Source organism: Myotis nattereri, assembly GCF_964212035.1.
Source record: "Myotis nattereri genome assembly, chromosome: 5".
Classification (NCBI taxonomy): domain Eukaryota; kingdom Metazoa; phylum Chordata; class Mammalia; order Chiroptera; family Vespertilionidae; genus Myotis; species Myotis nattereri.
In genome coordinates, this window is record NC_138080.1 from 89,467,911 (window position 1) to 89,488,308 (window position 20,398).

General features: G+C 45.5%; 1 protein-coding gene across 1 annotated transcript in view; it reads right to left on the minus strand.

Moving 5' to 3' along the window:
• The window catches only part of PDE6A (phosphodiesterase 6A), a gene marked incomplete at its 5' end in the record, with an annotated part of 45,566 nt that extends 25,377 nt beyond the window's left edge, over nucleotides 1–20,189 (minus strand). The window contains 8 exons of the mRNA XM_081091038.1: nucleotides 936–983; nucleotides 2,726–2,792; nucleotides 3,950–4,014; nucleotides 9,018–9,092; nucleotides 11,877–12,017; nucleotides 12,644–12,733; nucleotides 13,380–13,532; nucleotides 19,716–20,189. Of these exons, the coding sequence (XP_080947164.1) occupies nucleotides 936–983; nucleotides 2,726–2,792; nucleotides 3,950–4,014; nucleotides 9,018–9,092; nucleotides 11,877–12,017; nucleotides 12,644–12,733; nucleotides 13,380–13,532; nucleotides 19,716–20,189 (1,113 nt within the window). The remainder of the gene's footprint in view (nucleotides 1–935; nucleotides 984–2,725; nucleotides 2,793–3,949; nucleotides 4,015–9,017; nucleotides 9,093–11,876; nucleotides 12,018–12,643; nucleotides 12,734–13,379; nucleotides 13,533–19,715) is intronic.
• Nucleotides 20,190–20,398: the final 209 nt, after the last annotated feature.

Here is a 20,398-nt window from a genome sequence, read left to right on the forward strand (position 1 = left end):
AGAGGTCAAGAAGGATAAGACCTAAACTTTGACCAAAAGAAGACAATATTTTGCTGAAAGGAATTCGTCTAAAAGACGAGGAAGGATCATAAAACATGAAGGAGGTACATCAACAGAGAGAAACATTCCTTGGCGTGGCCTTCAGGCTCTGCGTGATCTGGCCTCTGTCTGCATCTCCCCCTGCTCCTCCCCCCATCAGTCTCTTTCTCAGATTCGCTGGCCTCTTTACTTTCTTCCAATAAGCCTTCTCTTTCGTGAAATCTTTCCTTTCTTTGCTGCCAAACATAATGTCTCAGGGACACATTCCTCGATTCTTCTCAGATTAAGTCAGCCCAACCGCTGTCCCCAGAGATTTCCTCCTCTATCCCTTGGCCCTTATCCTGACCTGCTTCTCCTGGCATGTGACCTGAGCTCCCTGGAGATAAAGACCATGCCTGGCTGGTCCACCGTTTTGACGAGGATAGCATTGTGCCTATACGCCTGACACAGAGGATACCCTTCACAAACATTTGTGAAAAGGACAAACAAAATCAACTGGAATACTAAACAATATTTCACGAAGATCCCAAGGAGGAAGATATGACATTCAGCTAGGGAAAACAGAATAAAACTTCACTGAAATTTCATAGCAGTTGAGATTGTCATTGAAGGGCAGAAGGGATTTGGGCAGAAGATGATAGTTGGGGAAAGAACAGCATAAGCAAAGGTCCTGGGGCCAGAAAGCAAAGGATATGAATGTTAAACTGAATGGGACTTTGGAATTCACCAAATTAACTCCCTCCCCACTTCCCTGGGCACATGATCTTTTTTCCCCACTCATGTTTTCACTTGGTGGAGAATGCTTTCCAATAAAGTAGATGGAGTCTAATGTGTTCTGATATTCTTTCAGGGGGGGAAGTATCATGTGACTAATACAGAAAATAAAAATTACTTACCTGGAATTCAAAAAAGTCCTCTGCAGGTGCATTCATGATGTTGCAGATCTAAAAGCCGTGAAAAGGAATAAAGGAGCTGTTGTTAGACTTGACAAAGTGCCAGGTGAAGCAATGCGTGCTCTTTCAGAAACACTGTGTCCTTGCCCAGGGCATCCACATTCTTTTCATTAGGTAGACACGCTAGAGATGGCTTTGAATTATTAACTGAGGCTACTGGACAGAAAAGCTGCCTTGTAAACATTACTTCTTAGCATTTGCTTTGCTCCCGAGTCATTTCCAAACTGTGAAAAAGTAAAGGCTACAAACTGCCATTATTAAGGGCTGTTTTGTTTTCCCTCTTTTATTGCATATTTGGGTTGTGTTCTGTTTTTTCTTTTTTATTCGTATAAATAATGCTGCTCTAAGCATCTTTGAAACAATGACATTTGGGTTCTGTTTGTTTTGCCAGGGAAGAGTTTTTCCTTCCTTGGGGTACCAATGCCAACGTAGAACAAGGAATGGAGAGTGCTGTAGTGCTGCTGTAATTGCCAGATTCTTCTCCTGAACATGGGACCCCCTTATTATTATTTTGTACTCCTACCATGCAGATGGCACTTCTCTGATCCCGCTAGGGCCCTGCCTGTGGGGCCACTGTGTAGTTTTGTAGTGTGTAACGCATGGAGGCATGTGGCTAAGGGATGTCTAGGAGTTGAAATTCTGTCTGGTCTTGACTTGCGAAAGCATTTCCCTAGCCTTTCTCTTTTCATCCACTGATAAAAAGTGGTCTCAGAGGGTGAGCTGTCCCTGCTCCTTTGAGAACTGCCCACCCACTGCACCGTCCCTCTGGCCTCCCCTTGGACCAGCACCATCGGTTGCCATCATTCTCTCCTGATCTCTGACCTCTCCCAGGACTCTTTCCCCTCAGCCCATGAGCATGCTTGAGTCTCTCCCGTCTTTGACAATGAAATCCTCCCTTGACCCCATGTTGTTTCCATTGCAACCATCCAGGTTTTTTCCTCTTCCTTTCGCATTCTCTACCTCCTCATTACCCATTCACACCTCAGCAGACCACACACTGGTTTCTGTCCTCGCCAACAAATCTGCTCTCAGGGAGCACACCAATGACCTCCTCATTGCCAAACCCAATGGGCTTTAGTTCTTAGCTCACAGACCACTTGTGTTGCATTTGGTTGTCTCTATTCTTGTTAAAACTTTTTACTTCCTTGGTTTCCATTTTATTTCCTACATTCTCCTAAGTCTTTAGACACCTCCATCTATTTCTGTGTTGCACTTGGGGTATAATAGAGGGGTAACTAGACTCAAATATGGGGGTGATGTGCAGCTAACATATATGACACTTCTCTCTGGAGCAGGGGATGCTGTTATTCCACCCTTGACCCTGAGCGGGTGGGGTATGGTGGGAGGCAGAGCATTTGAGCTTGGCTATCCATGGTAGGGCTAGAAATGTAGCAGAGATGAGGGGTTGGGAGTGGTAGCTAAGTCTCTGGTAGGAAAGTTTGGGGTTTCGTCTGTGGTGAGCCTGGAAGACCAGCCAGTCATGACTTTGCCCTGGACATATGCATAAGTATCTTTATTTAGTCAGTGAGACTATTTCTGTGTATTTCATATTTTCTCAAATGTCAATATTCTGTTCATCTCCTTGGACCAACTCTCGGGTGAATTGAGAAATTAGAGAATCGGGCTTTTCGACATCCTCACTTCTCATTATATTCTCCCCCACTCTTGAACTGAAATCCTTTCACTCTTCCACCTGATTTAAAACTCCCCTGCTTCTGAGTTGTATTACTTACCAAGCCATTTTGAGCAACATAAGTGGGGAGACCACTTGCTAAAGCCCAGTGGTCAGAAGGTGGATTCCTGTAAAGGCCAAAGACAAATGGTAACTTTTGCTATAAGGACAGTTGGACTAAAAACTTGAATCTGGGTCTTTGCCCTCCCTCCATGCTCTGGCTGCTCCCAGCACCTGCTTACATTACTATACCTGAATGAGTCTCAGATCTTGACTAAGTGTCTTAATGTATGCAACAGAGAAAGATAAAATGCTTCCAATTCATCTGTAATGCAATGCTTTTTGACCTTATAAATTATTACTTTATTAACGTCAACACAGCTCTTTTAGAATTTAGATATAGATTTTAATCATAGATTATACCTTTTTCCTGTCTTTTTGTGCCATGCAAAGCAACTTTTGGTTTCAATGCTGCATTATAATATAATTTATTTTTTATTAAGTATATTTGTATTGACTTAAGAAAGGAAGGAAGTGAGAGAGAGAGATAGAAACATCCATGATCAGAGAGAATCATCAATTGGCTACCTTCTACACGCCCCACACTGGGGATCGAGCCTGCAACCCGGGCATGTGCCCTGACTGGGAATTGAATGGTGACCTCTTGGTTCATAGGTCAATGCTCAATCACTGAGCCATGCCAGCCAGACCATAGTATAATTTCTTTAAGTCACTTTATATGGCAATTAAATTTAATATGGATATAACCAACAATGTATATAACTCAAATGAAGTCATAACAATATGAATGGTTATGACCTAGTTCTTGCAAAGGCAGGCAATAGTAACTACATCTGACGACTGTCTGAGTGGCAGCAATTGTACAATGTCATGGATTCTATTTCAGAAATGTAAACAAGTAGAAAACCGTATATTTTAGAGTCAATGAAATGGGAGGGATTTCTTTCTTACCCAACATGGCAACCTTTGTCATTTAACTGGAACATTCAGTTGATTTCTATTTAAAGTAATTAGTGATGTATTTAGATTGAAATATCATCTTTGTATTTTTTGCACCTACTTTATGTCCTTTCTAAATGTTTATTTTGTCTTCTGGTTTGATAAAGCATTTATTTACTATTCATATTCCCCCTCTATTAATTTACATGGCATATACGCTGGCAGCCGTTCAGGATACTTACAAATATTCTCTCACTTCCTTTTGGTAACATGATAGGGTGGCATTACCTGTCCACTTGAAGTTAGGTATGGTCATGTGACTTACGGGATTACTTTGATGTCTTCCTTGCCGTGCAGGATGTAATCGATGACCTTGTAAAAGTTGATTTCCTAGGCAAACGAGATAGAGAAATATATACCCTCACCGTCTGAGACAGAACTTCAGCAGGGGTGTGCCCATGACACAGGCTGTGTTTTTCACTCTGTGTTCGTGGTTTTCCAGAAGCACCAGCCTGACTCTCCAAGGGTGTATCCCAGCTGCCTCTGCAGCTCACTGTCCTCAGCTGACTCTCATGGTTTACTGTGCTTCTCCTTAGACACAGCTCACAGTGGCCAAGCAGGGGCTGGGATCTGGGGCTGGTGAGAGGGATGGGAAGTGTTCCAAGGGGATCTGGAAGTTGAGCCCAGGAAGAAAGAGGGAGAGAGAGAGAGACTGCTGCTGAAGTCTAGGGAGAAAGGGGAGTTGAAAGGAGGCTCCAGTCCCACTTAGAATCATTGTCAACCCAGCCAGGCTCTATACAGGCCTCAGCTCTATGGTCATAGCCCCTTTTCTCATTCATTCCTATCGTCCAACTGCTCTCTTTGCTATGTCAGCTCTTTCATACCTGTCTGCCCAGTCACGCCTCATGCCCCCTAACTCACTTTCCACCTCTTTCATCCTTCCCACCTCCCTGCACCATTAAAACTCCCATCCTCTTAGAATAGGCCTGTTCAATTACATGACTTCCTAGCATGCATTTGGACACTGGCACAGCTCCTTTCCCTTCGCTCTCTGGGGCAAGTTCCAATACCTGATCAGATCCTTTCAACTCCCACGTGTGACAGGCAAGTCAGCAAGCATCCAACAATGGGAAGAATGAGACCAGAGAGAAGAAAGGACTCATTTTCAGTGAGCCAGGAACAGAACCTTGACTTTTAGGCTCAGTGCTCATTCTGCTATGTCACTTACGGTTACCAGCTTAAAGCAGTGTTGTATTCTGCATCACTCTCACCTAGAACAGGGCCATTCAGAGTGGGGCCCCTGGACTGATACCTGTCTGCAAACTATTTATTGCTTTTCCATGATTATATGAAAATAGAAATTGAGAGTTGGCATTTAGGAACTTTTATAACAGTTTGACTGAGTTAAGTTAGGTCTCTTGAAACTAAAAAAGAAGAGAGACTTACATTTTGCATGTTTGTTTAAATTCTCATTGTTTCTAGCTATATATTTTAACACATTTTGAAAGTATCAGTCCAAAATGGATTAGAAATTTGCAAAGAAAACAGTTCCTTCACTCCAGATATTTTGAGAAGTGCTGCTCTAAATATTGACATGTAGAAACCTGGGCCCCACACAAACCTCCTGACTCAGAACCTCCACAAAGAAAAATTCCCGATCCAGGCAAGGATGTCTGAAGGTCCACTTGGTAGGCAGGCGATCATGAGCTTCTTCATGTGGGAGAGGCTCTGCTCTTCAATGACCAGCACTGGCAGCAGCTACAGTGACTGAGTCCTTCCAGAAGGCACGCTCTGGCTAATCAGGGGGCAGAGGCCTGAGCTCTTCCAAGGATAACAGCTGCCCCAGGGTAGACAGGAGCCCCCTCGAGTAGGAAGCATCCAAGGGGAGACTAGATGAACCTCACAACTTGATGAAATGCTCTAGAGAGGTGGTCGCCAACTGGTGGTCCGTGGACCACTGGTGGTCCGTGAGGTCCGAAAGGTTGGCGACCGCTGCTCTAGAGTGAAGGCTCATGCTCTACTCTTGGTTTGACTAGGTGTACTCTCTGAGCCTCAGTGTCCCCAGCTGTAGTGCATGTGTGCTGTTGTTGTTAGGCACCAGAACTCTTTTCCCAAACAAAGCATGGGATCTAGTCATAAAAGGCAGTACCCTGTAGGCAGTTCTAGAAAGCAAAGATGGCTGCATTAGCTGCTGGGACTTTGGTCAAAAGCTAAGTTTCCACTTGGGAGGAGGAGGAGGAGGAGGAGGCTGATTTCCATGAGTTTCTCGACCTTCTGCAGGTCTTTGCTGCAGGGCCATCTGTCCTTGGGCCTGGCTGCTCACTGCACTCCTAGGCAAGCTGCCAGCTCCCAGGGCACCACAGCCTGTCCTATCGAGGGAGTCCATGAGACTCCTTTAGAAAGGTTAGAAATGGACGTGGGTTTTTTGAAACCTACAGGAAAATTAATATGCTTTCACAGAAAGCAACAAAAAGATCAGTGTGCCCTAGGTAAACAGGGCGTTTTCCATACACTGTAGCTCAGCCAAGTTGCCTTCAAGGCCATGTTCATGTAAGAGTTCTCAGCCGTTGGAAAGTCAAAACTGAGCCATCAATGAGCGCCTTTGTTACCTTCCACCTGAGCTGCTAAGGCTACCACACAGGGGTCTTTGAAAGAGCCACAAATATAGCCATAGCCAAATCATCGTGTGTGGAAAGGTACTAGTTTTAAAACTAGTGCTATTTTTTGTTTTGTTCCCCTCCCCATAAAGCCTAATCAGCCTCTATAATTTTTTAATAATCAACACACACACACACACACACACACACATAATTTTTTTTTTAAAAGGAGATAAAGTGAGCGGTAACTGCCATTGGGGGAGCTTTAGACCCAAGATCTGGGGAGGTTAATTAGTCAAAATCCAGACAAAAGCTCTATTTTTAATGTGAATGTGGCAGATAAAGTGAGTGAGTGATGTTAGCAGACAAAAGGGAATGTTAAAAAGCATGATGTGATGTCAGTTACCAGAAAGAAAAGCATTCTGGGTTTGAATATGTGCAAATTATTTGACCACCTCCCGACCTCCATCTCTTCAACTGCCAAATGGGGAAAGTGAGGAGACCTCCTCCATAAACTCATTGAAAAGAGTAAGTGATGTAATCTGTGTTAAGTGCCTGGCAGAGAGTGAGAGTCAACCCAAGTAGCCATGATGACTAGTGTGCCTACGGTGTGTCAGTGTATGATTCGCTTTAGTTACCAGGGCCCTCCTGGGTCAGCTTGATTACCAGGTGGTACAGATGAGGAAGGTGAGGCTTAGAGAGGTCCCCCAGGCCACAGAACTAGCTGGTGAGCAGGAATCTGAACTCAGGCTTTTTTCCTCCATGCCCATGCTCTTTTCAGAAGATTCACTTTTGGCCAGTCTCATCATGCTGCATCTGGGCTCTAGCTCAGGCCTGTGTGTGCCGTCCTCACTAGCTATCCAAGACCTGGAACTGACTTTAGAGATGAGTTCAGGGACAGCTCCCCTAAATGGGAAAATGAAAAGTCCAAGGAACTATTTGGCCAAGCTCACCTTACAAGTGAGCAACCAACCAATTCCAACGTCCTTTGCCTTCTGGCCTTTTTCCATCTCAATGTAATGACTCATAGTCTTGCAAGGATTGATTGAGCCTGTGCTGCCTGAGATGGAGAAGGTTTTGGGGAAGGAAAAGTCTTAGCTATGAGTGTGCTAATTACCTCAGTGAAAACAAAACTTCTTGAATTAAATAAATGACGGGCAGCTCTTCCTGGGCTGGTGCTCAGTAAGAAAATACCCTGTTCAGTTCAATCTTAAAGGTCAGGGTACTCGAGGGTGATGAGCCAGATAAGGTAAAACACGACATTTCTCTGGCCACCTGGGAGTTAGACATGACCTCTGATCTCAGGGCTCAGCTCAGAGACCTGGATATCAAAGCAGCCACGGAAATTGAAGTTAGTTGAAGCTGATGGTGTCTGAAAGCTATGCTGATCTCTATTGTAGTTCCTCCCCTCCTAAATTCCAGGAGATACAAGGCCAGCTCATATTTTGGAGCAAAAACTCATAACATGTCAGCTATACCAACATGAAAAGCTGTACTTAAAAAGGAAATGTGCACCCAAATAGCTTATGACAGTGGTATAGGACGCAAACCTTGAAGACTCCGTCTTTCCTAATGAAATCATGAACTTGTGTGAGTAAAAGAATAGTTTGAAACTGGACGACAGTAAGTGATAAAGGTCATTTTGGATAAGGCACAGCAGACCATGTGGATTCCAAAGTTGAAATCTCTTCTGGTGTGTTAATAAAGCTTACAGGCAAGGGTGTTCATATTGAATTCCCAGAGTTTGAGTCTACCACAAACTCACACACATCTTTATTTTGAGTAGGGTTAGGGTGGGCTGGGTGGGGTCAAACCTCCCAGCAGAAATTGACATACCATTTCAAACAGGCTAAAAGGGCTTGTAGGAAAGCACTGCTTTAAAACTCACTCCAGGAAATGACTCTGCTGCTTACTTAACCCTGTGTGGCCTCAGCTAAGGTCACTCAGTTATTCCACAGGTTCTATAGGCCATTTGAGGGCTCAGTCTATTTACCCTGGACCATTTCCACATTCCCACTCATATCACATCAGTTTCTTTCAAATGTTTGTACCTCATCTTGAAAAAAAGCAATGGTATGAGACCAGCGGTCACAAGCTCGAATGCCTAGAGGCCTGACAGAAACAAAAATGTGAGCAGGGGGGACCAGGTGTTCACAGGAGGGGACTGTGGCAAACTGGAGAGCTCAGACCACATTCTACAGAGATAGCTGCTACCCAGCTCCAGTCAAATTTACCCTATGGGATTGTGGGTCCGGTTTTGACTGATCTTCTACTTTTCAAAAGAAACCGAGACTATAGATATGTATGGGAAATACCTTGATTTTTTAAGTGCTAAGTTACCAATTCAATTTTTTAAAAGTAAAAAGATAGATTTTTAAATGTATGCAGTCAGACAAGTTTACTTATTCATTTGAATTGCCCTCTGGCTACCAATTTATATACTCTCAATTAAATAGTAAGGATATTTCCAGGTCTTATTATCTGAACTCCTGCTGGGTGAATTCTTTAAAAAGTTGCTTGATCTTTCTAGGGCTATGTCCTCTTTTGAGGAATGAGAATGTGGATTCCTTCTTGTTCAACCTACTAGGTTACTATGAAATTCCAACAAGATATTAAAGAACCTTGTAAATTATAGGACTTGGCTATAGTGAGAAATTATAACTTTAAGGGAGACATCCCAACCCAGAGAAGAAAAATACCCAAGTGATTTTTTTAAAGTCAGCAGTTTTTATAGTGCTTTACATTTGCATTTCATTCAACATTTTATCATACTGAGCAGGCCAGAGAGAGACCTACCCTTCCATCCGGAGTCCTTGGGCCAGTGTATGGTGGAGCTTCACCCATCAGGACTGGCCACACATCAAAAAATTCCTAGGCATGAAGAAAACGATAATTACATGTCTTGAAAATACATGATGGAAGGGTTGGCTAAAACAATGTCCTTTGCAGTATCATTTATAATAGTGAAAACTTAGAAACAGCCTAAGATTGTTGTAGCATACAGTGACAATGGTGCTACAGATGTGTATGTATTGATTAAAAAGGTGTCCATGATATACTGACAAGTGAAAAATGTGAGGTGACAAAAGAATATAGATCATGTGACCCAAATGTTTAACTATATATAGAAAATGTTCTCAAAGAATTCACAGCAAAGGAGTAACAACTGGTTTTCCCTGGGTGATTGGAATGAGACTATAATTTATTTAGCAGTTATTCCATAGTAAAATATATTGCTTTTGTAATCAGGAAAAAAAATTTTTTTTTCCAAATGAGAAAGAAAAAGCAATGGTGCTGAATATGGATAGACTTGTATCTGAGATTCAACAAGAAAGATGACATTGAAGACATCTGACAAAGAAAGACATGGGCAGAGAGAGAAGAAGGAGCCAGCAAAGGCACCGAACCATCGCTTGGACTCAGGAGAAGAAACCGACTGGGACACTGCAACAAGCTTCTTCCTGCTGCTCCTCAACTGGTTTCCCACTGTACTCAGAGCTGCACTGTCCTCCAGTGCCCTCTCTGCTCATTTGTGAATTTTTAGGGTCAGTGATAGATGAGTGCTGGATTTTGGTGGGTAGGATGCCAAGCCCTCTTGCTCTTGGCCTCTCTCTTATTTGAACAATCTTGTCTTGGTGATTTGCCTATCCTAATATCATCCAGAGGAAAATAGGACGAAATTCAATTCTGGGTGTTAAACATGAACTGGAGCCCTACCTGAGCCCCACAACATGCTTTCTGCTAGATACACAGAGATGGATAAGGCCCAGTTTGCACTCTGGAGAAACTTGCAGTCTCATGGAAGAAGCAATCAAGTAGTGGAGGACCGGTCAGGTGGATGGGCTAAGAACCAAACAGTAATGGAAGGAGAACACAAATGTTAGAGGAGCCCAGAAGGACAGGTGCTCTGGGCTGACACTGCCTGTATCAAACACTGGGTGGCTCTGAAGATTGTCCTGAGGGGAAGCAGAAGTCGTCAGCAAGGGATTGGTGGAAAGTGGGGCATTCACAGACTATAAAGTTCTCCCAGTTAAAGTGTAAAAGTCAGTGGCTTTATTTACTCCTTTCATAATGACAATAGGTCAGGTAAGACCTTAGCAACCTGGGGGATAGGTTCTTAGAGTGATTGTAGGCAGCCCAACTCACCTCTAATTGCTAGGGTGTTCCATGTTTGGGGGATGACTAAATTAGAATGTTCCTGCTGAAATGTGACTCCCCCTTTCACAGGGAGTTTAAAAGAAATGGAGGGCGGAATGCTACAGCATAGAGCAGATCCTTTAAGGTAAAAATTGGGCATCTTAAGATGGAGTTTTTCAAGTCAGCTACTCAGAAATTTTTTGGATTTAAAAAAGAACCATTGCCCTAGCCCAGTGGTTCTCAACCTTCTGGCCCTTTAAATACAGTTCCTCATGTTGTGACCCAACCATAAAATTATTTTCGTTGCTACTTCATAACTGTAATGTTGCTACTGTTATGAATCATAATGTAAATATCTGATATGCAGGATGGTCTTAGGTGACACCTGTGAAAGGGTCGTTCGACTGCCAAAGGGGTCGCGACCCAAAGGTTGAGAACCACTGCCTAGCCGGTTTGGCTCTGTGGATAGAGCGTCAGCCTGTGGACTGAAGGGTCCCATGTTCGATTCTGGTCAAGGGCACATGCCCGGGCTGTGGGCTTGATCCCAGTGGGGGTCGTGCAGGAGGCAGCTAATCAGTGATTCTCTCTCATCATTGATGTTTCTATCCCTCTCTCCCTCTTCCTTCCTCTCTGAAATCAATAAAAAATATATATATATATATTTTTAAAAGAACCACTCATTTGTATGAATCCATTCATATGCTGCTTTCTGAAGGATTATCAAAGGGTTTATTGCTACACTAGATCTAAGGTCTTTTCCAACCCCAGATTCTGCGATTCACCTACTCATTCAACCAAATATTGGGAGAGTCTCCATTGCTCTGTGTGCCATGCTCAGCATGACAAGGCATAAAAGTGAAACTGACAGGAGTTCTGTACCTTGGACCTTTGGGATAGGAAATCACAAATCTAAATAACTCTGGAATGTTATTTGGTTATTCCAAGGCAGAGCATGATTAGGCTCAGGAGGCAGAGACAGAGAAAGAGCAAGGTGAGAGCTAGCGTGGGGAAACCTAGCTGAAAAACAATGCCAGGGACCTTCTCGGGCTCTTTCTCCTTGGCCAACGTATCTGGGGCAAACCTGGCCCCTGAGCATTCTGAGGGACTAGACCGAAGCCTCTGCCCCCACTTCCATTGCCTGGGTCAGCCCTGGGCTCTCCGAACCATAGGCCAGGCTTCTGCCCACCTTTGAGTGCATTTTCTGAGAATTCCTGAAGTTGGCAGCTTTCTTCTTTCTGGATTGTCACCCTATATAGAAATCTCTTTATCACTCACCCACACCTTCTCACCTACACTTTCTTTTCTAGCTGACGAGGGAAGATGCGGGTTGTTTTTACTCACCTGTGCCCTAGATTGATTTCCCCCCTTTAAATGTTGGTGCTCCTCTCCTCAGTGTAAAACTGAGACAGACTTTCTACAACTATCCACATCCTCCCGTGCCAAAGACTGGGTGACACAAGTCTGGCTCCTCTCGGTGTATATTTAACCTGTTCTTGGAAAGGTTCACTCCTTTCTCACCTTCTGCTTGGTCATGTCTAAGAGCCCCACAGAGTATCTGTCGCAGTTGAGGAAGGCTCGGACCGTGTACAGGGCTTTGTGGAACTGCCTCTCAATGTCCGTAAGCTCTTCAAAGACTTTGCTCCCCGACCACAGCAGTATCTGCAGAAACACCAAAACAGTCAATGTTTTCGAGGTACAAAGCAGCAGCTCACTGAGCTAGAGGAGAATGGCAAGTCTGTCAAGTTCTCTAGAGTTTATTTCCTTTCACCCTCACAGTAATGCTGAGATAGAGACAAGGTAATCATCCCCACTTTATAGAGAGAGAAACTGAGGTCCAGGGAGGTGAAATCATTGGCCAGCTTACCACTCTCTCCACTTCTTTGATATCATAGGTTGTTAAAGAGAAGGAGAATAACAAACACTGATTGAGCACAAGTGCTCCCCACACATCATCTCTTGTTCTGTACAATAATCTTTTGAGGGTAGAGCCATAATGATTCCCGTTTTACAAATGGGGACACTGAAGCTTGGAGAGAGTAAGTGGTTTGCTCGGGTCTTGGAGCTAGTAAGTGACTTAGCAGGGATTCAGATCCAAGCTATCTGACTTGAAAACTGGTGCATATAATCACTCTGGAATAGAGCTTTATAAACATCCACTACCTCCTAACACCAGGGGTGTTGGGCAGAGACTGTGTGATGGTTCTTACCACCTTCCTGATCACGTCAATGTTCAGTAAAAGAGAAAAACACGTGTCCAGCCCATTCCCGTGAGCCAAACTCCCTACCTGGCCACGCCGAGTCTCACAGTTGTGCAGGTAACTCAGATGGAACACCTTCATAATTAGATTTGCAAAATTGAGGTACTTAAGCAGAATCTGAAAATCAAAGAGCATGTGGGGAAATAGATGAGAAGAAATCCCTCCTCTGGTCACTTCTACCATCAGCAAACTCATGAATATTTTAAAAGCTTCATCAGAGGCAATTTGAGCAGATGGACCGTGGAATGCTGACTCGCAGCATGTTGCACTATAAGAGTATAAAACTCACAGAATGTACAATGTCAATGTAGCTACTATTTATTGGGTTTGCAGTCCCTGTGCTAAGCCATTTATATATGTTATCTTATCTGATCACCACAAACACCCCAAGAGATGAAAGCTGTAAAGTAATCCCCATTTTAAAACTGTTTATGTGAAAGCCCAGAAATCAGACACCCAACTAGGGAAAGCCCCGCGTCATTCTTTCTTACAAATAAAAAAAAATAAAACAGAGGTTCAGGCAAATTAAGTAACTTGCCCAAGTCAAACAGCTCGATATTAGCAGAGCCAGAACAATCACCCCTACATTCCTGGCTGCAAAGCCCAGGATCCTGCCGTGCCTCCCTCAGAGAGCGTCACACTAACCGCTTTGTCTGACGGATGGGGAAACCGAGGCCAAGCCAAATAGCAAGGTTCAGAAGCCTTCATGAGCTGGGAGAATGGGCTAGCACGGCCACCCCCACACTTTCCAAAGCATTCTTACCTCTTCGTCGCTCTTGGTGAAGTGGGGCCCACCCACTTTATTCACAGCCATGATTATGGCCACCACGTCCTTCCCATTCATTATGGGGGAAGCCAAGATGTTCTTGGTCTGGTACTCTGTGAGGGTGTCCACGAAGTCACAGAAATGTTCATCCTGAAAGAAGGCAGAGAGGCAAGCTGGGTGGGCAGATGAAGGGCAAAGACAATAAAATGCCTCAGAGCTCCATGGTAGGATGGGTGAGGAGGCTCCCTGTTCTCCGTAGACAAGAGAATGAAGACATTTTCATCGTCTCCCCTTCAGCAGGGCAAGGCAATCGGAGGGAATGTCTGCCCTGAAAACCTCTGGAGTCCAGTAGGAGAAGAAAGCGCGAGATGCACCTATGAAGGGCTGTGGAGGAGATGAGAGCAAAGCACGCGGGAGCCCTGGGATTGGGCCTTGCGGGGCTGACTTTGCCTGGGGAGGGAGGTTTAGAGAAGGTTTAGTTAAGCCCCAAACAGAAACTTAATGAGAAAAAGACCTTCGTGAGTATAATAAGCACAATTGCTAGCAGGCATCGTGCCTGGCACTTCACCTGCACCATCTCAATGTAATTCTCCCGATAACTTACGAGATGGGGACCATGAGTGCCCCATCTTATAGAAGGGGAAACTGAGAGAAGGTTAACTTTACTTGTTACTTGGGTGTGTGTGACTCCAAAACCTGCCCCCAGCTCTGCTGCCTTTTGGGGAAGCCTGGATAAGGTTAGACCTCGGTCCAGGTCATTGAACAAAAGAATATGTTGCTTTCAGCTTTTCTGATAGTCCAGTTCTAGCGCCACACAGCCAGGCCAATGGAAATCCCCCTCCTACAAACCTGAATGGGAGGCCCACTGTGCATCGGGCTTTATGCTGGACACTGGCGACACAGGGGAGACTAAATGTCAGGCCAGTACATTGATAGATCAGTAATAGTGATATAGGACTCAGTGGTTGGCTCAAAGCTGTGAGAGTACAGACACACACACATACACACACACTCTATCCCTAAAGCAGCCTGGGAGACCAGTATAGGGAGGTGCTGTCTGTGTGGTCAGAAAGAGGAGGCAGATCCTAAATTGTTGTCTTCATTCCAAAAGAATCCACCTTCCTGTTTCCTGGTAACACTGTAAGGTTTACCAAGTGTCAGCACTGCTTGGAACACATGCCAGCCCAGACATGCCCAGCTCATGCTATTGTGAGAATGGAGGTGTACTTCACAGAGCCAACTGAGAGAGCTTTGCAAGAAATGAGTGTGCAGAGTCTTTTCTCGATTCAGAAGTTCAGAGGGAGATGCTCTGCAGTGGGATTGACTAAATTGGCAACAGCATTATTGTCAACGAAGCCGTCTCAAACCAGGCGAAGGGTAAAGGAATTAAGAGAAGCCTGTCATGCTGTGCTTGAATTAGCATCGGTGGATTAAACAAAACCTCCAAGGAGGCATTAGCCACAGAGCATTTTCCATGTCCTTCTCTAAGGACACTGACAAATCCCTGAACCCAGGTCTGCGTGGGGCATGCTCAGGCTCATTTCATGAGGTCAGTTCTGTCTTGCAACATTCACTTCACCTCTACCAGGGAAAGCGGTATTTGGGCCTCACCTGCGTCTGAGGCTGATGTTACCATCTTTCCCTTGAGTTCTCATCCTGGAATGCCCTTTACACATAATACAGCTACCAGTTGACTGGCACTTGCACAATTGTTGTCATCCTTACATTTTCAGCATATAAAGTGTTCTAAACTGTGTCATAGAAACTCAGATGATCAGAGGCAGAAGGGGCCTTAGGAGCCATTTAGCTCAGATTGCTTATTGTTTAAAGTCTAGGAGTCAGACACCCCGCTAGGGAAAGCCCCAAGTCATCCATTTGTTCAGTTAACATGAACAGAGCACCTTCTGTAAGTATGTAGGTATTGTTCTAGAGACCCTGGGCTAGAGCAGTGAACAAGATGGGTAAACTTCTTTCCCTGGTGAAATGGGGTAGGCAGTCAAAAAGTGGGTAAACAACTAAGCATTCTCCCTCCAGGTTGTGTGACTGCTCTGAAGGAGAAAAAGGGGGTGATGCTATAGACAGTGGTGGCAGGCTGGAGCTACTGTAGTTAGTAAAGATGGTGAGGGAGGCTTCTCTGAAGAGGTAATCCTGAGAGCTGAGGACTCACAGGAGCCAGGCAAGTGAAGCGCATTCAAAGCAGGAAACACAGAGAAGGCAAAGGCCAAAGGCGGGGGTGCAAGGGTGGACGTGGACAATGATCTGAGAAACAGAAAGAAGACCAGTGTGGCTGAAGCACAGGGTGGGAGAAGGGAAGTGGAGGGCAAGGCAGTGAGACACATGGGCAGGGCCTACCTGGCAGGGCCTTGGAGGCCACTGTACAGGGTTTAGATTTTATTCCAATGCAATGCAACACTGCCTCTCATTCCCAGACTCCTCAGTTCCTGTTTTCAAACATTCACAGTGCCAAGCTCCACTGTGTCTCATGATGAGATCTACTGTTTATTGAATAATGACGATGTACTAGGCCCAGAGCCAGACAATTGACATATATTGTCTCATTACCCCTCATATCAACCTGCCACCTAGAACTGTCACTTTTCCTGTTCTATAGACAATTCCTTGCTGGCACGTGGCATAGTGACTTCATTCACTCATTAATACACTGATTGATTGATTGATTGATTGATTGATTGATTGATTATTGATTCATTCATTCATATTTACCGAGCACTGACTTTGCCAGAGGCATTGGATATGCCAAGACTAGTAAGAAAGCTGAGGTTGTCCTCACTGGGTTCTCACAGTATAGTGGGGACATCATGTCAAACATGAACCCACAATTCCAACCATAATGTCGGGTGCCCCATGGGATGAGGGGTGCCCTGGAGCCCCAGGGAGGGAGAGCTTGTTCTCTGAGTGGCTGCAGGGGCCCGGCAGTACGTTGTCAGTAATTGAAACCTCTCCAGGCATCAGCTTCCTCTTTGGTAAAAAGCAGAGTATTGGGACAGGTTCTCCTTGCAGTTTCTTTCTGATGCAGAGTGCTGGGTTCCCAGTCTTATAGGAGGAGGAAGAGAGCAGGAAAGCTGGATATCTGATATAAGGGTCTTTGAGAGGACCGTCCTCAGAATGGGATTTGTCCGTGTCTAGGAAAAACTCACTGTTTTCCTTTACTCTCATCTCACATTACCACATTCCTATGCCACTTCTACAACCAGATGTGTGGGTGTTTTTCCTCCGCTGACTAATTCTCCGGCACCAGCTGAGTGTCCTACAATTCAGTTCAGTTCAGACACTATCTACCTGGAGCTATCATCAGACCCCACACGTTAAGGGTTCAGTCCCCTAACACTGCCCCCACTTCAATCCCCAGTCACTGTCAGAGCCCCAAATAGAATAAGATTTCTCAAGCAGGAACAACAGGAGAAGCAAACACATGCAAATGCCCAAGTACACAAGACTTGGTGGCCTGCACTGGCTTCACCGCCAGGCCTGAGCCACCGGCCCAGAGACGGACCAAGGCTGGGAAACTTCCAGAGAAACACAGGCATGACTTCCAGAGTGAACTTTGAGGTGGAACAGGAAGTGGCAGGCTGTCCCTTAGACAGGGCTCAGCAAACTCTTGGACTGGGATCTTTGAAATCAGGGAACTAAATTCCCAGCCCTGCAACACCAGGGCCCAGAGAAGCTCTCGGTACCTCTGCTCTGTTTTTCCTGTAAATAGAATCTAAATCGAAAGTCCAGAAGGGCAAGGAGGCATGACTGGACTCTTCTCCAAGTCCCATGCAGACCTGGCGCAGTGTCCATCCCAACAACAACAGTAATAACAGTAACAAGAAGCAGGAGCTGCCACTATGAGCCATTACAATGTGCCCAGAACCCCCCTAGATGAGAAGCAATTCTCTCCTTTAATCCTACAGCAGCACTGTGAAGTAGGTATTCTCACCCATTTTATAAATTAGGAAGTGAGCCCGGACAGGCTAAACGATTTGCCAAGACCATGTTCTTAGAAAGTGACTGAGTCATGGTTCACCCCAGGTCGGACCTCAAAGCTCCACACCCTAATATTCTGCCGTATGATTTGAAGTGACCTTTGGTTTTAAACGGCACCTGGCCCAGTGCCGTCATTTTACAGATAAGGAGGAGGTCTAGAAGAGTGGGGCAGTGAAGAGTGTGGGCACAGGCCAGGGTGCCCGGGTTCCGATCCCCATGCTGCCCCTTTCTCTCTGCAGGACCCTGACCAAGTTACTTCACTGACCTTTCCAGGTTTCAGTTCCATCCTCTGTAAAACAGATATAGTCAGAGTGTGTCATAGACCGTGACAATCCGTGTTGGCTACCCTTAAAATCTAGAGAGACTTGAAGGGAGGACACCCCCCAATCCAGTGATAAGCGAGTCCCCCGGAAAGCTCCCTGGGTGCAGGACCATTACCCTTGGCCCTGGGTGTCCAGGGGAGATGAGGGAGAAAGGAATTCCATGGGAGGTCCCGCCCAGTGTGTTTCAAAGAAAACCATCTCCCACACAGGCCCAACTGTGTGCTTCTTATCTAGCCAAGGAATCTGAGTCAAAAAGAGGACCCGTTTGAATTCTTCATGGATGGATGGGAAGTCCTGGGCCTGCAGTAACTCCTTAGTGACTTTGAGCAAGCCCCTTCTCAAGCTCTCCTGGCTTCAGGCTTCTCACTCACTGAATAAAAGGTCAATGAGATGATCTCTGAAGCCCCATGGCTCCTCCTCTTTTTAACCTTAAAATCCGTAATTTGAAATAAAGTCAGAGGTAAGATGAGCACAGACACACAAACTTCGAGGCTGGATCTTGGAAATGACCAAACACAGGCTCCTGGTTTAGCTAGTACAGTACTGCATGGGCCTTGCTATCGCGGGGCAAACATTGTCTTAGGTAAGAATGTGTTAGAGCAGGGGTCCTCAAACTTTTTAAACAGGGGACCAGTTCACTGTCCCTCAGACCGTTGGAGGGCCGGACTATAGTTTAAAAAAAATTATGAACAAATTCCTATGCACACTGCACATATCTTATTTTGAAGTAAAAAAACAAAACGGGAACAAATACAATATTTGTATTTGCATGTGGCCCGCGGGCCGTAGTTTGAGGACCCCTGTGTTAGAGGAATTGATCCCTTGGACTACACGGGTTTGAACTGCATGGGTCAACTTATACGTGGATTTTTAAAACCTGCACAGTTCAAACCGTATTGCTCAAGAGTCCGCTGTATGCCATAACGACCTGGTTGTGAATCTTTCATGCCAAGTGTTTACTGGGCATCTGCTGGATTCTGGGTCCTGAGATAAAGAAAAGAAAAAGGCAGGCATGGTCCCCGGCCCCCAAGACTTACTTCTTGTGGTAACGGGTGTTAGGAAGGAGGCTGTAACAGGGATCTGGGATGGCCTCCTGGAGGAGGCGACCTTTAAGCTGAGATCTGAAGGATGAGTAGGAGTTGGCCCTGGCAGAGGGCTATGGGGAGAGCTGCATTCAAGGGATTTACCCCCGGAGATCAAAGGGGTCTTTGTCAGAGCTGCCAGTAGAATCCCACACAACGCTGGACTCTTAGAAGAAGGAGCTGAGTGCTCAACCAAGTGCTCGATGCTAACATGTCCAGGAATGAGGCAGACTGCCATCCTGTCTCCTGAGTTAACACACGAAGCAAAGCACCACCTCACCTCGGTGGTATCCTACCAGAAACACACAACCTGAATCTAGGCATGAAAACATGTCAGACAAGCCCACATGGAGGGGCATTCCTGTAAAGTATTTCGCCTGTACCCTTCAAAAACATCCGCATCATGGAAAACAAAGACAGACTGGGGAACTCCTGCAGATTCAAGGAGACAAGAGACAGGGCTTCCATTGAGACGACTGGCCAAAAGGAATAGGACTGTTCATTAGATAATAGTATTGTGCCAGTGTTACATTTCCTGAATTTGATCTTGTACTGTGGATACTTAAGATCTTTTCCTGGTCTGGAAATACACAACAAAGAGCCCAAGGTTAAAAGGGCATTTCTCTGCAATTGACTCCCAAATGGATCTGAAAGAATGGAGACATAAAGCAAGTGTGGCAAGATATAAACAACTGATGAATTTAGATGAAAGGTATACAGTTCTCTGTACTGTTTTTAAAATTCAACTCTTAAGTTTTTCCCCCCAAATAAAAAGTCATAAATAAGTAAATAAATAAAAAGAAGCACCAAGTCATCACCAGCTCAGTCATAGTGGCCAGCAGCTCCCCCATCCCAGTGGGCTTTGCAGTCAGAACGCCTCCCTCCCTCCCCCCCCAAATAATGCCTCCCTGCCCTCCCTCCTATGGGGAAGAGGGTACCTCTTCTGTGTTGGGGACGTTGGTGAGCTTTTTAGAGTGTGCGACGTGGCCCACCACGCCCATATCCAGGGGGAACACAATCTCGGAGTCGGGCACCACCAGACACTCCTCAAGGACAGCATCTTTGTGGACATTGAAGAGGCGGGTGGCTAGCTCCGCGATGCCGTTTCGGGCCCTGTACATGAACAGGCTCATGCGGTCTGCCTGCAGGAGGAAGCACAGCTTCTTCATGACATTGAAGATGCATTTCTCGGCCTGCAAGTTCTCCTGGAAGTCCCGCAGGAGGTCGAAGATGATTTCACTCTCCTCCACACTGCTCAGAGGGTGGTAGCTGCTGAAGTCCACGGCTGCCTCCTTGGCCCCCAGCAAGTCTGAGATGACCTTAGCTCGGTAGCGGAGGTCGTAATACTGTTTGGCAAAGCCGACATTTGAGTCCAGAAACTTCTCCACCTCCTCTTCCGTCACCTCGTCCATGGCCGGGAAGTTCGATGGTTACTTCCGTGGAGGGGCTGAGGCTGGCCTTCTGAGGACAGTTTGGTCGTCTGCGGCAAAACTGAGTCAGGATGCGTTCTGCTCCACCGCGACTTCTCTGGGTCTTGTCTGCAAATCTCACAGATGTGGCTGCATAGGACAGGGAGTGAGCTTGGGAGATTAAACCATTAATATTCTCCAAGAAGAAGGAT